Genomic DNA, 26,290 nt, shown 5'->3' on the forward strand with positions numbered 1-26,290 from the left:
AGGGGGGTGATTGGGCACTTTAAACTCTTTGTTGCTGTCTTTACAAAACTTCCTGTGGGACTTTGCTCAGAGGTTTACCTTCAGAGAGATTTTTATGACCAGGAACATTCCATCCTCCACACTCCCCATCCTCCAATATGCCTCAATCTTCTCTCCTTTTCATCTGAGCGTTCACCACAATAAGGTCCATTGACTATTTCCTTTATTACTTGCCTTTCATTCCCAAATACCTCTTCTAGGGAAGTCTTCAAGCAGTATGCCTAGCTGTTCATTTTGCTTAAAAGGAGAAAAAAACAAAGATGCAGTTGTATATCGATTCATAGGCTGTGGCCAGTGGTTTGGTTAGATGGCTAAGGACTTGGAAGGAAAATTATTGGAAACTTGGTAACAAGAATGTCTGTGAGAGGGATATATTGTTAGAAATTTCTGATTGGGAAGAAGATGTGAAGCTATTTGAGCCAATGTGAATGCTCATCAAAGGATTACCTCAGCAGAGGAGGATTTTAACAATCAAATAGGATGATCTGTTTTATGGCTACAGTCATTCTCTTTCCCCAGTTACACCTGGCATTACCAATGTGCCCATGAACGAAATGACCATGGTGGCAGGCATGGAAGTTATGTGTGGGCTCACCATATGGACTTGACCCACCAATGATGATCTGGCTAGAGTCACTGCTGAACACCCAAACTGCCAGCAGCAGAGACACACATTGAGTCCCTAAGGTGGCAGGTTGATTACATTGCACCACTTCTATCATGGAAAGGCCAACATTTTTGTTTTTCCCAGAATAAACACCTATTCTGGATATAGATTGTGGTTCAGTCTATGCTAGTAAGAGTAGAATTGCTCAGAAAATGTGGAACTCAAATTTCCAAAGTGAGGGCAGGGAAGCAAGTAAGGATGATTCTTAGCTTTTTGGCCAGTAAAATATAGATAATGATATTGATACCTGTCTTAGTCAGTCAAAGGGATGCTGATGAAAAGTACCAGGAATTGGTTGGCTTTTATAAAGGGTATTTAATGGGGGTAAAAGCTTACACTTACAAGAGTTGAACTCAAGGTTCAATTCCCAAAGAGTTGAACTCATAGTACCATATGAGGTACTTCCATACAAATGTTTGTTGCCACATGTTGAAATGAGATGGCAGGCAATGTCAGTTAACCTGATAAATGTCTTTCCTTTTAAGGTTCTATGGTCCCAGCTCCTCCTGACCTCAGCTGTAAGCTAGAGGGTTCATTTCTTTTTGGACTCAACTGCTCTGTTCTGTTCACAAACTTAGTTGTAAACTATCAGGCAAATGGTTCATCTCTCTTCCCAGGGCCACAGGATTCTCTTTCACGTCTATGGAGCACCTTTCCTCTTTTCTGGCATATCTGCTACTATGTATCTACTTCTCTGTGTCTTCTTGATGGAGTGTCCATTTATACAGCCACAAAGGTGGTGAGGATACAAATCGAGTTGCCCTAATGACATGGTCAAATCAAAGCCCTAATCTTAACATAATTTAATCAAAGACGTATCAGCTGAATCTCATACAATGAAAGGGTATCAAGCCCAGGTGAACAGACTAGTTTACAAACATAATTTCACTTCTTGGAATTCATCAATAATCTCAAACTACTACAATACCATTTACTATGATGAGAAAGGCTGGAGTGATAAGAGATTTGGGATACTGTGAATTAAGAGTTCTTTTTGAGCCATGTTAAATTCATGCTTTTTTAAAACACTCAATGTGAATAAATTAGGCATTTGGAATTACCATTTGATGCTCAATGCAGAAGGCTGAAATATACATTTGAAACCATTACTATGCAGATGGCATATAAACCCTGGAACTATATGATATTGTCAATGTAGACAATATGAACAGACAAGAATAGAGCTCCTGGTTAGGGTATAAGAATCTCAGGGCTCTGTATTCTAACACAATACCCCCTCCCATTTATTCTGCTAAGCTGACAGTTGGGGCATCCCTGATAATAATTGCAAGACTCATTAATAAAGGGCTAAAGCAGGCAGGAAAAATGGGGGTAAGTAGAAAAATGAAAAGTATGTCTTGATTACATCAAAGTACTTCAGGAAGGGAAAATTTTATATGTCTGAGGCAAAAACACCTGTTTTACAACTTTTTAAGTATACACATTTAAAATTTTATTTCAAATGAAAGACTAATTTTTGAAACTATTGAGAAATTTTTCAAAAATTGTTAAATAACCCAGATGTTTATATTTCCCCAAAGCAGCAAACTCAAGGGCCAGATCATGAAATAAGGAGAAGGAGCTCTGCTGAAATGTAACTAAATTAGATATACACAATTTATTTAAAGTAGGCATGGCAACTTACATATACTTAGTTTTTTTTCAGATTCAAAGCAGAGATTTCCTCATGTTGGGATTTAAATTATGACATTCTTTTGGACTAGGAGATATATGATCACTTTTAAACAGTTTTTAAATAAAAGGAGAGCTGTACAAAGTTTGAGTAAAAGGAGAAGAGAAAATGCATGAATAGAATTTGAAGCCTTTAGTCAAAGTAAATAGTTTCAAGTATCCAAATGTTTAGAATTTTCACAGACAAAAATGTGCCATTTTTTGTTATTTTTGTTATTATTTCACCATTATTAATAACATTTATAGAAATATACGTGTGTGTATACAGACATATATGTATGTATGCATCTACACACATACTATAACATAAACATACACAAAAAATCATTAGAGAAGTGGTAGAGGGGAGGAAACTATTTCTCAGATATTTTGTCAGACAGCACTATGAGCTCTCCCCAAGATGATAAAAATGAGTATTTAGCAGCATATAGACCCCCTGAATTGACTGAAACTGTGACAGTTAACACTGATTCAGATGCTTGCTCTGTGGCAACAAGTGCTGTAATGTTTACATATATTGAACTCTTCTAATCCACATCCTAACCCTGTAAAGCAGGTACTCCTATTATCCCTCTGTCATAGATAAGAAATATGAGGTACCAAGAGGTTATCTAAGTTGCCCCATCTCAGTACCTGATAAGTAGAACCACCAGGATTTGAGCCCAGGAAGTTTGATTCAACTCTTATCTAATTACCATACTACACCATCCCTCACAGGTAGGATGTAATGATTACCATCACTCAAAAACAGACCATTTAAACTGTTTTACTACTCAATGATGAGAAGTCATCCACATTTAAACACATATCATTAGACAATTAATGTGTGCTTATGTGCTTAATAAGTAATTATTGGTAATATGTAATTTTATTCAAGGAAGGTTTTAAAACAATAATTTAAAAAGTGGAAGAATGTGGTATAGCAGTGCTCTAAAATGTATTCACCAAATGCAATGAATATGCCCCACTGGTGAAAGAGGTTGTTGATGTGGGAGTGTGGGTGGGGTGGGTTGTGGGGTAACAGAACCTCATATGTTTTAATGTAACATGTTTTTGTGATCTATGTATCTTTAAAAAAAAAAGGCAATTAAATTACTATTATTTTTTTAAAGTAGAAGCCACCAGTGCCCCTCCAAGGTTAAGCACCAGCTTTGCATGTGCAAGGTCTGGAATTCAAACCCCAGTACCTCTAAAAACAAAAAGAAAAAAAAAAAACTTAATGGTCATAAGCCAGTTCATAAAAATTTGCAGGGTATACACTTGCTCCAAAATTTAGGGTTTAAATAGTGGCCTCTGAGACAGCAGAGAAACCAATTGTAGGCACCAAAGTACTCATATCAGCAGTGGTAGCCATCAAGGTGAAGGCATATTAGTGCTGAATGAAAACAGATATTTCTTATGATCCTTAACTTACTGTTTCAGACTTAGGAGATTGATATATCCTTCGCAGACAATTGTTTCAACCTTGAGTGTCAAAGATCAGAGGTATCTTGTTTCAATCTGCTCAGAGTAAATTTATTTTAAAATCAGTATGTGTCCTATTAAAAGTAAGATTATTTTACAGAGTAGATATGTTATACTAATGTTGAAATTGTGCATAATTTAAAATAATGTTTTAATTTATAGTGTATTTACTATCTAGAGAAAAAGTTTCTGCAAATACATTTTCTCTTTTCCCAGTCTTATTCTTTCCTTCATATTGAATATTTTTTTGTTTCTACTGAATTTTTCCTTACTCAATATCAGGCTATGTTCTAATTCTCCAACTGTTTCATGATTGGCATTTTCTACAGTTTACTCTAGTAGGTCAAGTAGAGGAAGTCCCAGTGGTTTCAATCATCTTTCTTGAGGATCTGGATTTCCAGGCAAGGTGGGGAAATTTTATTCAGTTCTTATTTTGAATATCTGATCACCTTTGTAATGTTTCTCTAGGCTCATGGCCTATTTGCATGTTGATGTAGTAGTGAGTCTTGTTGACAGATTTCATGCCCTCATCTGAAGTCATGTGTTCCAGGAGGAGGAGCCCTGTGGAGAATCTACCTTAACACAGTGAGTGAAAAGTGTCTATCAAGTGTCATTGTGGGGAAGCAGGAGAGAGCTGTGGCAATGCTCAGCAAAGGTCTGGTCTCAACACTGGTCAAGAAGTTGAACATCAAGGGAACTCTCTTGAGCACAGGAATGTTCATCTTCAGCATCCTTAGGAAAACTGTTCTCCTGAGTTAGTAAAAATATTGTGGGAAATAGAAGGAAATCATTTAAATCTGTATGGGCTGCTGCTTCTGTTTTTCAGTAAGAGATATGAAAGTAAATAAATGATTTAAATCTCTACAGAGAAATCTCCTTTCTATCTACATTATTAAGGAATGAATAAAGTTAATCTGTATTATCAAAGGAGGACATGAGGCTACGTCTTGATTTGCGATTTTGGAAATTTTGACACAGCAGAAATAAAAGATGAAATTGTAGATTAAATTGTAAAAGAAGACTTGAAATTTCATATTTTATTCATGAAGATTGTAGAAATAGGAAGGCCTCAAGATATTTTTGTATCTATTTCTAAATATCATAATGTGCAAGGAAAATATCTGAAGATTTCCTGTCAGTTTTTATATGTGGCCAAAGAAGAATTTTAATTTCTTCCCGAGTTAAATTTGGGTTCTCTAGTGGTAATTAAAATAGAATTTACAGCCTGACTTTAGTTTTAAAATAACTTTCCAGTGTTTTCATATCATTTTTTAAAGTAAAAAGTATCTCTTTTTATTTTCATTTTGTGAATTTTAGTCATAGCAATTGTGTTTTACAGTTGTCATAAAATCAACATTACCACATACACAAAGGACACGTATACAGTAGCCACAAAGCCATCATGTCCAACAGCATATCCTCTGTGCTTCCCAGGAAGTCAAAGAAATGCAGCAGGCTTATGCATCCCAATAAAGAACTTGCTTTGTGTGCGAGACTAAGTTCTTCAGCATCTTTGGCAGTGTCAACATGGAGTAGCAAATATCTAGGTACAAGGGATTTCCCAGTAAGTAGTACATAGGAGAGTGGAGTTTTGGGTTAGAATTGATGATCATCAGAATGGCCCCATTCCCAGCCTCACTGCCAATGTAGATGGTGCAGAAAACCACAAAGAGAAGAGGCTGCAGCTCTTGGATGTCTGTCAGTCCCGGGAAGGAAAATTCAGTGACTGAGGTTTGATTCAGCATCACTGGGAGAAAAGACAAGAAAACATCTGAGAAACTCTCACTATTGAGGGCCAAATACTTCCAGTCTAGGATCTTTTTCCAGGACAAAAATGCCTCAAGGGAGACTATGGTTCTTTTACATGTCCCTAAAATGAGACAATTTACATATCATGGGCAATTAGACCTTTACATATAAAGCCTAAATATTGAGTGTTACACAGACTCTTTTTTTCCTTTGTTAGACTATTCATTAATATTTCCCTTCTCTCAGAGTTCCATATTGTAAGTCTACTATCCTCTCTGGCTATGAACATCTATATACTTATTCAACTTCCTTCTTCTTAAGTCAGTTCTATCAGGGTGATTTTTAATATACTCCATTAAGATATTTCCAAACCAAGTTTAAGATGCCACCTGAAGGCTTTTAGCTTATGGAAATGGACAAGGATGAACTAATCAAAACCATGACATCTGTAACAAGCAAAAAGTGATTTAAAATAGTCATAATGACTATCTTCACCTTACAAGATAAGTAGCCTCTGAGGTCAGCACTTTCTGATCCCTTCCTGACTCTTATTCCTGAAAGTATCAAGTCTTATCTAGGGTCTGAAGTGAGCCCACGTTATTCAGATACTAGCCTGAGATGTATATGGAATTTTTTTTTTCTCTCCCTTATCTGCTGGTCCTTTAATCTTCATATAATCTGAGCCTTAGTATCATCCCAGAATAGAAGCGCAAATTACTTCTTGATGGCAATTGGTATTTTACTGCTCTTCTCTGGTTTCCTTAGAACTCTTTTCCATTTCCTAGATACCTGCATCCCTAAGTAACAGGATCCTTTCTTGATGGACTCAAGAGTTCCTCCTTTATATCACACAACACTAACATCTCCTTGAGGTATCCAAGACTTCAACTCCCATGAAAGCTTATCTTTTTTATACCTGTTTCCTTGGGTCCTGTTTTTATTTTGATGAATATAGACTTACTCTTCATGTATTAAGATATAATCTATCTCCAGTGAAGTGCAAATTCTTTACCTGTATTTCCATTAATGTGGGCTCCAGATCAGTCCCTCCAAATACTGGCAAGTTTCTAGTTCTTTTCAATTGAAAAGTGTGTTTTCTCTTTATGCCCTCCCCCCTTTTTACTATACTTTTAAATTTTTTAAAAAGATACTTTGATTACATTAATGTTACATGAAAACTGTAAGGGGTTAACATATGCTCCACTCCCTACCCCTTCTACACTTTCCCACATTAACATCTTTCATTAGTTTGGTATATAAATTACAATTGATGAACTCATATTGGAACATTGTTGCAACCAACCTGAAGGTATCAGGAATGAAAGGCAAGATAGAAAGGATCAGGGGATCTGCAAGTCAATGCCTACAGACAAGTTTATTTCTATTCAGCTACTTATTTATAGAGAAATTCTGCGTGCTAAAAGCCCATATAGGTTTATGGTTGTTATCTTATTATTAGAAACAGGGATAGACCATTATCTTTTAACTATTAAAGTGACTTCTTTCTTTCTACTAAACTGGCCTGTTGACCAAGGGAGTCTCAACAAAGAACATTCTTTTCTTGTTCTGTTTCCTAGGTTACATCATGTCTTATTTCTTCAGCCAACACATCATTACTTCCTTCATCTCCCCCTTTTTTTGTTTCAGTGCCAGGGTGACTGTGCCTATCTTAGGTCACCCTCATCACAATTTAAGGGTCTTACTGGTGACTGTCTACCAGCCATCTCTTCTGGCACAATATTTAAAGGGTGTTTTGCAATGCTCATGCAAGAACAAGATTGTTGGCTCATCCTAGCTGGCCAGTACTCTGTAATCACTTTGTAACATATCATTTAAAACAGATCATTGTAATAATAAGTATTACTAAAACAGTCATCCCTATTCCTAAGGATGATACAAAATGCTGTGATTTCCACCAATTTACAGGATTAAGCTTTGTAACATGAGAAATTAAATAAAAAAAAAATCTTTATCAGTGGCTACATGTATTTGATTTTGAGATAATTCTAATATTTTCTTTTGTAAATCAACAATTTCTAATGAAATGTTCATTTTGTGGCCCAATAAATGATTTTTAAAATCTTTTCTCATCCTGTCTCTGAGGAATTACATGCAAGTGGTGTAGTAAAGAAGTTATTTTCTTTCCAGTCACACTTAAGTCCTCTCAACAAGTTTAGATTATGCAATTGATCTCCAATATGCAATATAGCAGACTCTAAATCATTAACTCTATTATTGAGCTGTTCATCAATATGCTCTTGACTATACCATAAGTCACTGGCATGCCAATTACGCACATATTGCTGTGTTTGAACTGTTTCATACAATGCAATGGCAGCCATGGTGGCAGCTGTTATTATTTCAGTTAGTCCCAATATTCCAGCAATAATTAGTCCTATTAGCCACTTTGATCATTTTATATATGCTTGTGCAAGATGCAACAGCAATTGACTTTCAGGTGATGACTGCCATATCCAGGTCATCTGCACTGGAACCCATACTCCTTTTCTTCTCCAAGCAGCCATGAGAGTTTCATCTTTCTGTAAAATATTCTCAGAAATACAAGTATATAGTGTACAATTTTTACAAAACAGGGTTTGATTTCTAATTTCTAATTTTCCTGTCACAGAAACATAGGGATCTCATATACATGTCTTGAAATGACATGCTTGATTAAAATAAAGATATTGTCTGGTGTATTCTTATTCCTGATCCACTGATAAGGGGGGGGAGGGGGTTAGTCCAAGAAATACTTTCCATAAATTTCTCTGAACAATTTGTGGACGATTAGTCCATGGGGAAGGTAACCACTTTCCTTTGTCTTTCCAAATAACTGATCTATTAGTAAATACAGCTTTTTCATTTGTGGGCAATGGAAAAGGATGTTGTCCATTAGCACTAAGCTAACTATTGTTCATTCCATACCATGTAAAGCTGCCGCTATTATTCGTGGGATACTCCATAGGGGCACTGTCCCATACCATTCTGTAGGAATCATTAAAAGTGATAATTCCTCTTCCCTTACGGCAATCTCGCCATCTTTCTTCATCACCTTGTTCTTGTGGTGGACAACTGTAATTTTTAACATGGCCAGAGAACTATTATAGGATGGAAATACAGTAATAAGCAGTTTGGTACCATTGGCTTTAGTAATGATCATAGTGTGATTCTGTATTCTCACACAAGGAAGCTCTTTTCCTATACATAAAGGACGATCATCAAAAGGAAGGGTTAAATTTATTATAATTATTCCTTCTTCCTCAGGTTTCAAAGACAATCAATTACCTGATTCTGGGAGCATGTAAGTTTTATTTAAAAATACTGGAAATGGGGAATCTGCCCATGTTAAAGCTCTCAACAATGGTGGATTAGGTACATTAGCCCAATAAGTATGGTTTTCAGCTACATGACCCAGAATCATTAGTGTTATCAGGAAGAGGTGAAAAAACACCAAGGAAGGATGTCTCATTCTCTGTCTGTGGTTTAATCTGCTGTGCCAGTAACCAAATTTGTTCTCTGTTTCCTCTAATTACAGGAGCATATCCTCGCCCCCATACTTTAGCTATCCCTTTGTGCCAAGTGTTAGTCAAGACATCTTTCCAGTATACTGGCTGATATTCAGATAAAACCTTTTCTTTATTTAAAGAATAATGCCATTCAGCTGGTGTGATGGAATCATACACATTAAGAAAATTTAAAGTAAATAAAACCTTTTTCAATTGGTCCTTTCGAACTATGATAACATCATCTCCCCTTTTTTTTTTAACACTTTTTGTTTAAGGGTATGATGTGACCATTCAACTATGGCTTATCCTGTAGGATTATAAGCAATTTCATGATATGAACAATGGAATATTGAGAACAAAATTTTGCAAATTGTTTACCAGAATAAGCTGGACCATTATCAGTTTTAATTTGTACAGGGCAACCCATAACTGCAAAGGCAAACCACAAATATAAACGAACATGACAAAATCTATCCCCACTATATGCTTTTGCTTAGAGAAAATGAGAACAAGTGTCAATACAAACATGAACAAATTGCAATTTACCAAAAGATGAGACAAGCATAACATTCATCTGTCAGATCTGATTCGGAGCCAGCCCTTGGGGATTAATGCCATTATCAAATGTGTTGACATGGGAGAGACACAGGTAGCACAATGCCTTACAATATCTTGCACTTGCAGTTTTGTTAAAGATGGAAATTTATGTCACAATCCCTTAGAGTTGAGATGAGTAAGAGCATGATATTTGGCGGCATCCTGTACAGACCCTATCAGAATATAAGCCTGTACATTACATGCAGACAAGGGTCCGAGTAAAGCAGAATGTGATCGAATATGAGTAATATACAGAGAATTTACTCGTTGATGAATGAGTGCCTGCAGTTGCAGGAACATTTGAGAAAGTTCATCAGCTAGAGAGATATTAGCAGTTTCAATTTGAGTAACTGTTAAACAGACATACTCAGAATCAGAGATAATATTAGAGAGTTTTTTTAAAATTTGCAGGACCGTAAGAACAGCTGATAATTTTGTATGTTGTGCAGAAGTATGCAGTGTTTGCCAAACTTTTTCTTTAAGGGGAGTGACGTAAGCCGCATTACCATTGCTACTACCATCTGTGAAAACAGTAAGTGAGTTTTCTATTGGAAAGGATTTAACTATTTTTGGTAAAATCCAAGTTGTTCTTCATAAAAATGTTAATGGCTTAGAGGTGGGATAATGGTTATCAATAACTCCCTGCAAATCACTAACAGCAATTTTCCATTGTGTATTTGTAGCATAAAGATGTTTAATTTCATCAGTAGAGAGGCTACATATTATTCCATCAGAATCAGTCCCTTTAAGTTGCTGAGTCATAACTGACTTTTAGTAATGATAGAAATAAGTTTTTGTAAATATGTTTGCAATCTTTTTTGTTTACTATTAGGAATAAATATCCATTTTAAAATGCCATCTTGCCAAAATAAGGCAGTTGGAGATTGTAGGATGGAAAAGATAATCAAATCTATAGTTTTATCAGGATCTATTTGAGTTAATTGTTCTTGAGAAACTCACTCTTCAATGAGAACAAATTCCTCTTCCAAAATTTCCTTGGGCTCAAGAGGTTGGACTTCCCTACCAAAGTCTGAAATAAATGCTGCAACATATAGTTAGGGATTCCCAGAGTAGATCAAATCCAGTTAATGTTCCCTAAATGTTTTTGAAAATCATTTAAAGTATTTAATTTATCTCTTTTTAGTTGTATCTTTTGTGGGCATATATGTCCATTTGCCAATTGCATACCTAGATAACAATAAGGGGCATTCTGCGGAACTTTCTTAGGAGCAATCTGTAACCCCATACTCAGGAAGCACCTTTTCAGCATACTGAAACAATTGCTGTAATTTATCATCTGAAGAATGTGCAAATAATATATCATTCATATAATGGATAATCATGGCTTTTGGAAACTTTCTCTGAGCACCTGTAGACTTGATGAATGAATAATTGACACACGGTAGGACTATTCATCATGCTTTGAGGCAACACACACCACTGATATCTTTGCAGAGGGGATTGATTATTTATAGTAGGAACAGAAAAAGCAAATTTCTTTTTATCAGAAGGATGCAGAGGAATAGTAAAGAAACAATCTTTCAAATCTATAATAATCAAAGACCAATTCCTAAGAATCAGAGGGCTGTGGAACCCCTGGTTGTAGCGCTCCTATAGGGCTCATAACTTTGTTAACACCCCTAAAATCCATGAGCATCCACCATTTGCCAGATTTCTTTATTATTACAAATACTGGTGAATTCCAAGGGATCGTGATGGTTCAATATGCCCTTGGGCTAATTGTTCTTGAACAAGGGTGTGAAGGGCACTAAGCTTTTCCAAAGGAAGGGACCATTGATCAACCCAAACTGATATACTTATAAGCAAAGTTATGGGGATAGTAATGTCCTTTGTTACAATGGTCCCTATGTTAAATGTGTCCTTATGGATTCAGAAGGGATTTGGAAACCTAATCCTTGACATTCATTTTTCTTTCTGATATTGTTATACTTCATATCCATGTAAATAGTTTTAGCTTGCTCTGAAAGTATAGGAATATGTAAAAATGTTGCCCATTGACTAAGCAAATCTCGGCCCCACAGATTAAGTCCTACATCAGCCACATAAGTTTGAAGCATAGATTTTTGCCCATCAGGTCCTAATACATCAAAAACAGAAGTACTTTGATAAATATCTGTCATAGTCCCAATGCCAGTAAAGACTTTGGGACTTTTGTAATGTCCATGATTGAGGACAACATCACTTAGCAATGATGGACATATCAGCTTCTGCATGTGTTAGTCCCCAAAACACTTTCCCATTAATAGTAATAGTAACTTCAGGCAGATCATCACCTACAGAAGTCTGCCAATAAATTTCATTCCCCGTACACCCAAATCCCCCATTTCTATCAAAAGGAAGAGTGCAAGGTTTGTGATAGGGCAGGAGTAGTAATTGAACTATACTTTCCCCCAAAGTAACTTGTACTTGACTTATAGCTTGCACAATAACCTTATTTTCTTCCTTATAATCACTATCTATAATGCCAAATTGTACTAGCAATCCTTTCATAGTTAAAACTACTCTTACCTACAATTAAGCAAACAGTTTCAGGAGGTTATGGGCCTTTTATGCCCTTAAGTATAGTTTGCATAACCATAGCAGGAGTAATAAGTTTAGTTTCTGTAGAAGGTAAATCAACAGCAGTGCTCCCTTGAGTAGCTGCTCTTAGTTTGGAAACTGGGATGCATTTTGCTGGCCATTACTGACTGGGTATTTTTCCTGTAGGCTCATATTGTTTGTCGGAGGGTCGTGAGCTAGCCCCACAAAGCATTTTCCTGATGACAAAATGGGAGAGCCATTTTTATGAAATTTAGATTTACATTTATTAGCCCAATGAACACCTTTCTGACACATTGGACATACTTTGGAGGGGGTTTTATTCCTGCCACTCTTTTGTGGTTGAGCAAAATATGCTCTGCAATCCTTTTGAAAATGATTTCCCATATTTAAAACGATTTCCTTTTTTGGCTTGTGGTCCCTGATCACCTCTCATTGCGGCAGCTAATACTGCCATCTGGTGAGTAGTGGAACCTATGTCCTGACAAGCTTTGATATAATCTTGCACTGATCCTCCTGCCACCTTAAGTGGTCTGATAACTTTTTGCACTCATTATTTGCATTATCAAAGGCCAGTGTTAAGAAGATCAAATCTCCTGCTTCAGAAATGTCAACAGCTTTTTGCACAATGTCAGATAAACGAGCTATGTATTCAACATATGGCTCATTGACACCCTGAATCACTTTTGAAAAAGACTGAGTAGGCTGCCCTGGTGGAGAGATTTTTCTCCATGCAGCTAAGCATGCCAGACACAGCTGGACTATAGCAGTGTCATCATATTGTAATTGCTTGGCTACCCCTGCCCATTGTCCTATGCCCAATAGTTGCTCGGCTGTTATAAGAACAGGAGGTTGGAGACTAGCATTCCAGTGAGCTGTCTGATTAAACTCATCATTCATCATGTTTTAAACTGCAAAAATTCAGCTAGGTTTAATATCGTCTGAGCTAACATTTCCCAATCCCATGATATGAGCCGATCAATCTTAGCCATGCCTTGAACTAATTCAAAAGTATAAGGAGAATTATCCCCATATTGTGCACATGCTTGTTTCAAGTCTTTTAATAATTTAAAAGGAATTGGTTCATGATGAAACTCTATACCACCTTGACGGTAATTTAAATCTGATGGAATGGGTTTAAGTGTAACATTAAAAGTGGATAAAAACTGTATTGCTTCAGGATCCTCTTGGTGTGAACCCTGCGATAGACAACGCATCAACGGCATTTGTTGTGTTGAATTAGGCACCACAACCTTGTTTTTTTTTAATCCTGTGTTCTTTTTTTTAATTTAATTTTAATTTTAAAATGTTTATTATTTATTTATTTCTCTCCCCTCCTCCCCACTCCAGTTGTCTGTTCTGTGTATCTATTTGCTGCGTCGTCTTCTTTGTCCGCTTCTGTTGTTGTCAGTGGCATGGGAATCTGCATTTCTTTTTATTGCGTCATCTTGTTGTGTCAGTTCTCCATGTGTGTGGCACCATTCCTGGGAAGGCTGCACTTTCTTTTGTGCTGGGCAGCTCTCCTTATGGGGTGCACTCCTTGCACGTGGGGCTCCCCTATGCAGAGGACACCCCTGCGTGGCATGGCACTCCTTGCATGCACAACCTTGTTAATGTAAGGTAGTGCATCATGAGTATCAGAAAGAAACCCAAAGGGTCATTCACCATAGGACACATTTGTGGAGGAGCCACTGAAGAAATCAACTGAGGATATAAAGGAGCAGTAGGTTGAACAGGAAAAACATGTGCTTCCAGATCATCTAATCCCAATATACTAGTGGGATGCAAAACTTAAAGTCTGAGAATTTCACTGGGATTAATGGAAACATTTTCATCCAAAAAAGGATTAGTATTTTGGGAAGGCATATAACAATCAGGGTCATTATTATTGCCCCTATCTGAACCTGAGTTTTTGTTATCATGAGATTCCTGCTTAACAGCAGTTTTAGAAAATATAATAACCTCATCATCATCTCCATCTTTTGATTGCAAAGGATCTAGTGCAGCAGCAATCTGATGACATAAAGCCCAAACAGACAAAGGAACAGTCTCATCTTTCTGATAAGCTCGGCAAAGCACCTTCATAACTAATTTGCATTGTTTCAAATTTAAGATATTTCATCCCTGTGGTTGAAACCAATAACAATGTTTTTGAACTAAAGCAAAAAGCTCAAGCAATTCCAAAGTTTTAACAGGCACCCCAGTGATTTTCAGTAAACTTTTCAAAACCTCAGAATATTCTTCCAGTCGTCCTGTTTGATTACCCATTACTCTGATGATCCTTGAAAATGTTACTTACCATAAGATTCAAGTCGAAAACTTAGTGGACAATGCTCGTGACCCTCGCAGGTGTCCTTTCCACTGGTTCCTCAATACTGCAGAGAAGAGAGCTTCTTCAGGCCCTACATTGGGTATCAGATATTGCAACCAACCAAGGGTATCAGGAATGAAAAGCAAGAGAGACGGGATCAGGGGATCTGCAAGTCAATGCCTACAGACAAGCTTATTTCTGTTCAGCTACCCATTTATAGAGAAAGTCTGCATGCTAAAAGCACATACAGATTTATGGTTGTCATCTTATTATTAGAAACAGGGAAAGACCATTTATTTTTTAACTATTAAAGTGACTTTTTTCTTTCTACTAAACTGGCCTGTTGACCAAGGGAGGCTTAACAAAGAACATTCTTTTCTTGTTCTGTATCCTAGGTTACATCATGTCTTATTTCTTCAGCCAACAAGTCATTACTTCCTTCAGAGCATTTCCAATAAGTGTGGATTATAGTTTACATTATTGTTCACTCTCTCCCACGTAATTTTGTAAGTTATGACAAGATATATAATGACCATTATCTGACATTGCAAGATCATTCAGGACAATCCCAATGTGCAGAATTTTATGCCCCCTTTTGTATCAAGTAAACTCCTTTCTTACAAAAATAATTCATTAATTTTTATTTCACTTACATGATTGAAATGATAGTGTTTTTCCAGTGATGTTGAAATTATTTAAGAAAGGAAAATAAGTTAATTATAATAAGGTTTAATATTTGAGTAAATTTTGATATGTTTACAAGAAGGTAGAAAAATTGTTGTGTCTTCTTTATTCTTTTATTTGCAAAGTATCTGAGAAAGTACCTGATACTATCTTCTTTAGGTACACTCACAAAGCAGACATACTTTGAGAGGTAGCTTCCTCTTTCTTCTTTATATTTCGACATGTAGAGGCTCTTTTGGGGAAGGAAGAAGCAATGATATGTGAGAAAATTAGAGTTGTGGGATGAAATGTCAGAAGAAAAAACTGCAAGAAATTCTGAATAGAGATGCAGTTATTGGGGAGTTTCTATAAAGAGGGCATCATTAAATGTATGAGAAAAACTAAGGGGAGAAGAAAATTATTTGAGGTTACTAGAGTAAAAATGTTAATGAACATGGAATCTCCTTTTTGGGGAACCCATGGGATCCTAGGATTTATAAGTGCAAGAAATTCAGAGAAATTATATAATCTTTAATACATTTAGATATTTGTTGATTTCTGAACTCTTAGAAAAGAATTTTCATAGTCATTTATGTTTTGTGTGTTTAAAGACTTTTACTGTACTTGTTTAAAATAGACATGATAAAACACATATTGTTTTTGATTCTGTGATTCATAAAATATAATTGTATCAAAAATCCACTGAAAATAAATTATTCCTAAGTTTTAAAGAAAATTATGAATGAGACTCTGCTCTACTAAATTATTTAACCTGCTTTGTAGAATGTCTAGAGAACCAGGCATATTATTGAGAGTGAGATATATATACTTCCAGGCAAGAAAGGTTTTCAGGTTTACACTCTCAGTGACTGAAGATAGGAGAACATTATTGCACATGGTAATTCAGTTTGGGTTGCAAAATAATTTCTTCATTTTCAAAACTTGTCTCTCCTTTTTGGATATTTGCCTGCTTTTTTATGAACCCCACATCTCTAGACATAAACATCCTGAGAGATTGTGTCCCCTGGGTCCTGGAAAGAATGTTTTAAGAATAAACAGGCTATTCTCCACACCTACAAGGTGAGGCAGCCAAATCGGGAAAATTCTTTCTCCTTTTCCCAATTCTTCCTATTTTCTTCCCTTCTAATTTGTTTTCCTTGGTTTCAGCACCATGGACAAAACCACAACTGTCAATTGTGTTACATATTTTCTTAGGCAAATTTACTTTGCAATCCTAGGAAAGAGATGTCAACTGACTTTCTCATATTGGGGACTCAATTGAAAAAACTCTTCCGTGTGAAGTGGAAAGAAAATTGGCCATATGTGTTAGGGAATGGCAAGTGGTTACATCCCATTGATCACCACAGACATATGATTGCCTTAATATTCTCAAAATTTAATTCATTAATATTATGGGAAGCAAAGAAAGAAATAAAGAAAAATATTGCATTATATCCCCTGCTAAATCTGACTATTCACATTTGGTAATGACACTAGATAATTTCCTTTAATTTTTGGGTCTAAAAGCTCACATTTCTCTTTTTGGGGTAATAATTACTGGTATCTACAGTGTGTGTTTTGCCTCTTGCACTATCCTTTAGTAATAAAACCTCAGCCTTTTAGGCAAGGAATATGTTTGTATGATTCTTATATCTTGTCAAGCTTTTTGTCCTTTTTTTCTCTTGATTTTGCATTTTTGTTGCTTTGTAGGGGAAATAATTATATAGTCATTACATTAATAATTCTCTGCTATATTATATGCTTCCAATATGATACAACTAAATAACAGTCAAAGAGTGCATTGTTATTCTGATCCTCAATATGTATCATCTACATTAATTCTTACAAAACCTCAATGAAGGAAACATTAGTATCATTCCTATTTTATCTTCAGAAAACTGAGGCTCAGAGAACTTAAGTAAATATCTCAGTTTCTTGAGATAAGTTGTGAAACTAGAACTGGAACTGTGCCTTTCTAGTTTTAGAGATATGTGCCAGGTCATTCATTCTTTTCAAGGATCACTGTCTCAATTTTTAACTTGTTTCCCTTGGTGGTGAGAAATCCATTCTGTTGATGAATCATGACCAGAAATTTTCTTTCTTCATGTTATTTTCATTCAGGGTGTTGTTTATGAAGTAATTTTCCTTCTCAAATCATTGTGATATGGTCTTAAGTTTTATTAGTCAGGTTGGCTTCCTGAGCCTTGACCTAAATGGTTGCTTATGACTCTGGGCTCTGATGGCTTCTCTCTTGGCTGAGTGATTTGCATGCACTGTCTTGAAATTCTTCATAACTTTTAATCAAGTGACTGTGTTTTTCAAGTCCCTCCAGTTAGGTAGCTCAAAGTTTTATTAGCTTTAGAATTTTAGATTTGTTATTAATCACTCTAGTCCTCTAAAGATTAGCTTACTGATGCTGTGAGATAATCACCAAGAGTTGGGGAATTCTGAATCTGTGGAGTCAGACAACTAGCTATTCTTCACAGATGTGTGAAGCCATTTGTAAAGTAGGTCATGTCTCCATAAATATTCAACCTGTCACCCCACATTCTACCTTATTCCACTGATTTTTTTTTCTCTTTATTCCAGCCACAAACTTTATATTAACTGATGCCTTTATTGTGAGTCTTAATATCTTATAGGTGCATCCACTGCTTATTCTTCTTTTGTTAAAATGCATTGGGGTAGTCTACTGTCATTATAATATGCCCTGGCCAGATTGAGAATGGACTGTCTAAAGGCTTCCACCTGATCTCTCACAGTCTGATAACTCATTTCCCAACATGAAAAACCTGGTGTATGGTTTGTCTAATTGCCAATTATGGTTTAATCCAAATTATATCATGAGTAGGTGGGTAAGTGACTATTGTGTGTGTGCAGTACCCAGAATGTCCACTGTAGATTAGATCTGAACCATGACTCTTTAAGTTACATGCACACTGTATGCCCCTATTGCAGGTGAACCATAATGCCAAGATTCTTAGAGTATGAATGTCAATCAAATCATGTGTCCAATGCTCTTAAAAGATATTCATATTCTCTTTCTGTAGGGTCAATAGGGTCAGAAACAGTGAATGTAGATTCTTGAATGGGTAGCCTTACATTTCAAAATATATTTTCATGGTCTTGTCTGATGGCTTGTCTTCCTAAATATGTAATAATGTTGGCAACTTTTAGCATTTTAGTGTCATTTGTCACTTACAGGTTCCTCAAGATGAGGAATATCATAAATTTGTTCATTTGATTCAGAATCATCTCAGCATCTACAAACTCATTGCTTTAGATTAGTATGAGTTTGTTGCCAGGAAAGGAAAATAATACAAAGTTTTAATGAACTCTTCCTATTTCACCAGTATCATTTCATACAACAATACAACCTGTCAAAAAGGAGAATAAAAATGTTTAAATGGTTTTGAAAGTTATAATCTCCATGTCCCAGCAAAAGGGAAAATAATAAAGTCATTATACAAAAGGAATTCTGCAGAATTTTTTTCAACATGACTGCAGTTACATGTGATTTCACAGGATTCTTTGAACAATTTGTCTACTTTAATGCCAAAACACCTTTGTTTAGAGAATTTTCACAATTTATGTGACCCATGGGTTATTTCATTTTTGTTAATTATTGATTGCAATGTCATTGGCTTTAATTATTTACTTCCCTGATTAGAGAAAAAAATTATGACATACCCTTGAAAAATCCCGCTTAACTCATACATGAATTAGCAGTTGCTTTAGAGTTGAGTAATGATGACCCTACATCAATATACTCAAAATTTTATAACAACAACTATAATATTACTAGTAATAGTATTTTACTGCTCACATTAAAATGTGTTAATTAAGAAGGATAATACAGATCAACAGACCTCATTCTATTTACTAGAGTAAATAGGCAAATTACTTTGTTTCATTTCTTGTAAGAGTGCATTAGAATATATAACAAATAAATTATAGCAACTAATATTCTAAAATGAATTCACCATTAGGGTTTCAAAGCCAGTTTCTATCAGTTCAATTTTCTCCAATATTACCTAGGAATGCATTGTTTCACACACCTATATTAGACATTCCATTCATTTTGGTAACCATTCCATCTGTATATATACATATTATAAATTACTTGAGACAGAGTATACAATCAAACCTCAGTTTTCTCATTGCTTGACTATTTATGCTTCAGAAGATTTCTGAAATTGCTTTCAGTCAGAAGTTCCTTCTGATTGCTCTACTCATGGCCTGCTTCACCTCCTTGTTCCTCAAGGTATAGATCAGTGGATTTAGTACAGGAGTCACCACACTGTACATGAGGGCAATGACTGCATCCTGGTCCATGGAGCTGCCTGAAGCAGGACGAGTGTAGGTGAAGAGAACAGGAACATAGAAAAGAATAACAACCATGAAGTGGGAGGCACAGGTGGACAGTGCTTTCTGAAGCATTCTGAAAGAATGGGTCTTGAAGAAGAGGTAGGTAAGAATATAGAAATAGGACAGAATTGTAAGAAAGAAGGGGCCCATGCCAATGGTGCCTGAGACAGTATTAATCAACCACTGGTTAAGGTCAATGTTCCCACAGGCCAGTTCCAGCATGGCCTTAACATCGCAGAAGAAATGATGGATATGGTTGGAACCACAGAAGTTCAAACGAGAGGTCATTATGGAGTGCAGCAGGGCATGGAAGAAACCAATGGTCCAGATGGTGCTGGCCATCTGGATGCAGAGCTGATGATTCATGATGACAGTGTAATGAAGTAGTTTGCAGATAGCCACAAGACGGTCCAAGGCCATCATGCCCAACAGCAAGGCCTCTGTGCTGCCCAGGAAGTCAAAGAAATGCAGCTGACTTATGCATCCCAAAAAGGAAATTGCTTTGCGTGAAGAGACTAAATTCTCCAGCATCTTTGGCAGCGTTACTGTGGAGTAGCAGATGTCTAGGCATGAGAGATTTCCTAGGAAGAAATACATAGGGGAGTGGAGTCTTGGGTTAGAGATGACGAGCATCAGAATTGCCCCATTCCCAGACACACTGCCAATGTAGATGGTGCAGAAAACCACAAAGAGCAGAGGCTGCAGCTCTTGGATGTCTGTCAGTCCCAGGAGGAAAAATTCAGTGAGTGAAGTTTTATTTAGCATCACTAGGAAGAAAGGATAGAGAAATATCTGAGAAATATTCAGTATAGAGACAATCCTTCCAGCCTAGGATCATTTCTCTAAGTAAAAAATGCTTTGAGGGAGAGAGTGGTTATTTTTCATGTTCCTAAAATGTTTTACCAAACATAGACCATTAGACTTTTAAATATTAAGCTTCCGTATTAACTGCTGCACAGACCTTTTTTATTTCACTAGACTAATCATTAATATTTCCTTTCTGTCAGAGTTCAATTTACAAGTTCTGTCTTCTCTGACTGTGAACACCTATATATTTATTCAATTTTCTTCTTCCTAAGTCAGTACCAACAGGGTGATTTTTAATGTACTTTACCACAGGACCTCAAAAAGTCAAATAAGATGCCACAAAAAGGATTTTAGTATACTAAAAGAAGAAAGAGATTAAATAATCAGAACCATGACATCTGTAACACACAAAAATTGATTTTAAAAAGTCATACTAACTCTTCTTTATCTTTCAATGTAAGTAGCCTCAGAGGTGACTTCTTTCTGATCCCTTATGACTCCTATCCCTGGAATGATCATGAATTCCAATCTGCAGTCAGAAGTGAGCCCACATAAGTCAGATATTAGCCTGAGGTGCATTTGTAATTTTTTTTATTGCTTTTCTGCTGGTAAATTTAGTCTTCTTATAATCTGAGCCTTAGTATCATCTCTAAAAAGGATACCCAAATTTCTTCTCAATGCAAAGTGGTATTTATTGCTCTTTTCTGCTTTCTCAGGGACTCTTTTCCATTTCCTAGATACCTGCATTCCTAGGTAAGAAGATCCTTTCTCGATAGACTCAAGAGCTCCTCCTTTAGATCACACAACACTCTCCTCTCCTTGAGTATCCAACACTTCAGCTCCCTTGAAAACGTATCTTGTTTTATACTTGTTTTCTTAGGTCCTGCTTTTATTTTCATGAATACAGATTTACTGTTCATGTATAAAGGCATAATCTACCTCCAGGGAAGTCACCTTCCTCACCTGTACTTCCGTTAATATGGATTCCAGATCAGTCCCTCCAAATTCCAGTCAGCTTCTAGAATTTTTAATTAAAAAGTGTGTTTCTCTTTATTTCTCCCTCTTTTTAATATATTTTTTAAAAGTTTTAAAGATTATTAGGTTACATAAATGTTACATAAAATATGTAGGGGATTCCCATAAGCCCCACTCCCTACTCAGTCCACAGTTTCCCATATTAGCAACATCTTTCATTAGTTCGATACGTACGCTGCAATTGATGAACACATATTGGAGCATTTGCTCTTAGTGTTGGTTATAGTTTACATTAAAGATTAAACCCTCTCCCACATAATATTATAAGGTATGTCAAGATATATAATGGCCTGTGTCTGTCATTGCATGGTCATCTGGACAAACACAACATCGTGAAAACTATGCCCCCTCTTCCATCAAATAAACACCTTTCTTAAAAAAGTATTTTATTAATTTTTATTTAACTTACATATTTGAAATAGTAGTGTTTTTTCAATGATGTAGAAATTATTGAAGAAATGAAATTAATTATAAAAAGGTTTAATATTTGAGTAAATTTTGACATGTTTAAAGGAAGGTATAAAAATTTTTTGGATCTTTTGTTTACAAAGTACTTGACATTATTTCCTATAGATACACTCATATAAGGAGGCATACTTTTTGAGGTAGCTTTCTCTTTGTCCATTTCAATTATAAAGGTAGTGACTGTTTTGGGAAGGAAGAAGCAATGATATGTGAGAAACTTAGAAGAGTGGGAGAACATTTTAGAAGAATAAAAACTGCAAGGAATTCTGAATAGAGATTGCAGGTATTGGGGAGATATCTATAAAGAAGTAATAATTCAAAGTATGAGAAATTATTGAGGGGAAAAGAAAAAGACTTGAGGTTACTAGAGTAAAAAATTGAAGGAACTTGGAAACTTTCTTTTGGGAACCCATTGGATTCTAGATTTTGTAAGTGTGTGAAATTTGGAGAAATTATCTCATCTTTAATATACTTAGAAATGTGTTGATTTCCAAAGCCTGAGAAAAGATTTCCATAGCCATATATATTTTATGTATATAAAGGACATTACCATCCTTGTTTAAAATAGAGTTGATAACCCACATATCATTTTTGATTCTCTGTTAAATATAATTGTATTAAAAATACACTCTTTTTAAGTTTAAAAAAAATGACAAATGAGACTCTGCTCTCCTCAATTATTTAACCTGCTTTGTAGAATGTCTAGAGAAAGAGGCATATAATTGAGAATGAGATATTAAAAAAATATATGAGAAAGTAAGGTGTCTCCATAAACTACAACCTCAAGGAGCAGTCCACTCTAATAGAGGAAGTTGATTTTAAATCCTGAGCACTTATATTTCACACTAGCAGGAAGAAAGATCACTCACTTATGTTTCACACTAGCAGGAAGAAAGATCACTCACTACGTATAGTTTATACAGGCAATTTCTTTGCCTGTTTCCTATTTCATTCTTACCTAGTTGAGCATTCAGACTTCCAGGCAGGAAAGATCTTCAAGTTTACACTCTCAGTGACTATAAATAGGAGAACATTATTTCATGTGGTAATTCAGGTTGGGTTGCAGCATAATTTCTTCATCTTCAAAACTTCTATCTTCTTTTTGGATATTTGCCTGCTTTTTTATGAACTCTAGATCTCTAGACATAAATATCCTGAGAGAGAGTATCCCCTTGGTGCTGGGAAGAATGTTTTAAGAATAAACAGGATATTCTGCACACCTACAAGATGAGGTGACCTCGTTGGGGAATTTTTTTCTCCTTCTTCGCCCCATTCTCCCTCTTTTCTTTCCTTCCAATATGTTTTCCCTGGTTTCAGATCCATGGACAAAACCACAAGTGTCAATTGCGTTATATATTTCCTTTGTTGATTTTACTTTGAAATCCTAGGAAAGATGTATCAATTGACTTAATTGTATCATATTTGAGGCAGATAAAATAACAGAGAATTATTAATGTAATGAGTATATACTTAATTCCCCTACAAAGCAACAACAATGTAAACTCAATAGAAAAAAAATAGACAAAGATATGGCATTTTAATTGTTATTAGAAAGCTTCACTAGATATAAAAATCATACAAACATATTCCTTGGCTAAAAGGCTGAGGTTTTATTACTAAATGATACAGTGAGAAGCAGAATACACTCTGTAGATACCAGAATTATTACCCCAAACAGAGAAATGTGACTTTTGGGCCCCAAAATTAAAGGAAATTACTTAGTGTTATTACCAAGAATGAATAGTCAGATTTAAAGAGAAAGGGGAAATCAGATATTTGTCTTTATTCCTCTATCTTTTTTTCCCAAATAGAGAAACATTTTTAACTGATGAGAATGTTAAAGGCAATTGTATTTCTGTGCTGATCGGTGGAATGTAACTGCTCTCCATTCTCTAACTCCTATGGGCAATTTTTCTTTCCACTTTATACAAAACAGAATTTTTGAAGGGAGTCCCCTAACAGTCAATGAATACACTGCAGTTCTGATCCTCAATATGTATTATCTCATTTAATTCTTAAAAAAAAAACAATGAAGGAAAAATTAATACCTTTCCTATTTTATCTTCAGAAATCCGAGGTTCAGAGGAGTTAAGTAAATGTCTCAGTTTCTTGAGATCAATTGTGGTACTAGGACATTAACTGAGGCTCTCTAGTTTTAGAGATCCCCACCAGGTCCTCTATTCTTTTCAAATATCATTATCTCAATATTAACTCCTTTTCCCTTGTGGACCGGAAATCCATTAGGATGATGAAACTATGACCAGCAATTTTCATCTTCATGCTATTTCCATTCCACATGTTATTTAGGAAGTAGTTTTCCTTCTCAAATCATCATGATATGGTCTTAAGTTTTATGAGCCAGGCTAGATTCTTGAGCCTTGACATTAGTAGCTGCACAGGGCCCTGACTTCTGGAGAGTCTCTCTCTTGAGTGATTTGAACTCACTCTCCACAAATTATCATAATTTTTTATCAAGGAGTCCTGCGTTTTTCAGTCTCATCAATTATAGGGCTGATATGTTTATTAGCTTTAGAATTTGGAATTCTAAATGCATTTCTGGTCCTCTTTGAGTTTAGCCTACTTATGCTGTGAGATAACACCAAGAATTGGCTCTTCTTTGTTTCTGTTGAGTCAGATAACTAGCTATTCTTCACAGATGTGGGATGCCATTTCTAAAGTATGCCAGGTCTCTGTAAATATTGAGCCTTTTGCTCCACAGATTATTTCATTGATTTTTCTCTTTTTATGCCAGCAACAAACTACATATTAATTGATGACTTTATTTTAAGTCTTAATATTTTTTAGCTGGTTCCACTGCTTATTCTTCTCTTGTAAAACTGCCTTGGGATAATCTACTGTTATACTCACATGTCCTGGCCAGATTGAGGAGAGAAGTTCTAAAGGCTTCCACTTGTTCTTCCTCATTGTGAGAACTCATTTCCCACAGTGAAAAACCTGGTATAGAGGATTCTCTAATTGACAAGTTTGGTTCAATCCCAATTATACCTCCAGGAATTGGGTAAGTAACTATTGGGTGTGTCTGCAGTACCAGAAGATCCACTGTAGAACATATTTTAACCAAGATTCTGTTTATTACATTGCATCTGTATGACCCAGCCACAGGTGCACAGGTGGCCCATGATGTCTAGTCTCTTTGAGGATCAATGCCAATCAAATCATTTGTCCAGTACTCTTAAAAGATATGCATATTCCTTTTCTCCAGAGCCAACCTGGTCTGCAACAGTGAATGCAGATTCTTGAATGGGTAGCCCTACACTTCAAAATGTATTTTCATGGTCTTGTCTTATTGTTTGACTTTCTAAATACATAAAAATGCTGACAACTCCCCTAAATTTTAGTACTATTTTTCACTTATAGGTACCTCAAGGTGAGGAACATAATACCTTTTCTCTATTAGTTCCAGAATCATCTCAATATCAATATCAAAGAATTCTTTGCCTGAAATTAGTATGAGTTTGTTGTCAGAAAAGGAAAACAATATAAAGTTTTATTGAATTCTTCATATTTCTCCAGCATTACAACACAGTACAATACATCCTTTCAAAAAGGAAAACAAAAAAGGTGAAAGGTTTTGAAAGTCATAATTTTCCATGTCCCATCCAAAGGGAAAATAATACAGTCACTAGACAAAAGAAATTCTGAAGAGTTTTTTCAACTTGCTTGCAGTTTCATGCAATTTCACAGGATTCTTTGAAAGTTTGGCTAGTTGAATTCCAAAAGATCTCTGGATAGAGAGGTTCCATTACACTTTAGGTAGGCCTTTGGTTATTTTATTTCTTTTCATTTCTGATTACAATGTCATTGACTTTAATTACTTAATGATTTCCCTGCTTGGAGAAGAAAAAATCATGACATACCTTTGAAAAATTCTACATAACTAATGTGTGAATTAGGAGATGCTTTAGATTTGAGTAATCATGACCCTAAATCAACATACTCAAAATTTAAGAGCAACAATAATAATATTACTAATAATAGTATTTATTGCTCACATTGAAATGTATTAATCAGGAAGGATCATACACATAAAAAGACCTAATTCTGTCCACATTAGAAATATAGGCATATTATTCTGATTTCATACTAGAGTTCATTAAAGTTTTTAACAAATTGATTATAGCAATTATTATCCTAAAATAAATGCACATTAGGGTTTCAAGGCTAGTGTACATCTGTTCAAGTTTCTCTAATATACCTATGAATGCATTGTTTAATACAACTGGACTAGACATTCCCATGTTGGCCTATCTCCTCAAACAGCTGTCCTGGAGGCTTGGACAGCGGACTCCCACTGGATCACTTCTCCCCCTTTCCCCTCCCCGCCCCTAGCCTCTCCGCCTGCCCTCT

At 35.7% G+C, this 26,290-nt stretch overlaps 1 protein-coding gene and 1 long non-coding RNA gene across 2 annotated transcripts; both read right to left on the reverse strand.

Moving 5' to 3' along the window:
• Positions 1-5,126: 5,126 nt before the first annotated feature.
• Positions 5,127-14,698, reverse strand: LOC139437390 (uncharacterized). The gene is made up of 2 exons (XR_011647144.1): positions 14,573-14,698; positions 5,127-5,609 (listed from the first exon to the last, which is right to left on the reverse strand). It is a non-coding gene; the product is annotated as an uncharacterized lncRNA (long non-coding RNA).
• Positions 14,699-19,453: 4,755 nt separating this feature from the next.
• Positions 19,454-20,380, reverse strand: LOC101440852 (olfactory receptor 12D1-like). Its single transcript, XM_004458699.1, has one exon. The coding sequence runs from the start codon at positions 20,378-20,380 to the stop codon at positions 19,454-19,456; it is 927 nt and encodes a 308-aa protein (XP_004458756.1).
• Between the last annotated feature and the right edge of the window lie 5,910 nt (positions 20,381-26,290).

Source organism: Dasypus novemcinctus, chromosome 22, assembly GCF_030445035.2.
Source record: "Dasypus novemcinctus isolate mDasNov1 chromosome 22, mDasNov1.1.hap2, whole genome shotgun sequence".
In the NCBI taxonomy this organism is placed as follows: domain Eukaryota; kingdom Metazoa; phylum Chordata; class Mammalia; order Cingulata; family Dasypodidae; genus Dasypus; species Dasypus novemcinctus.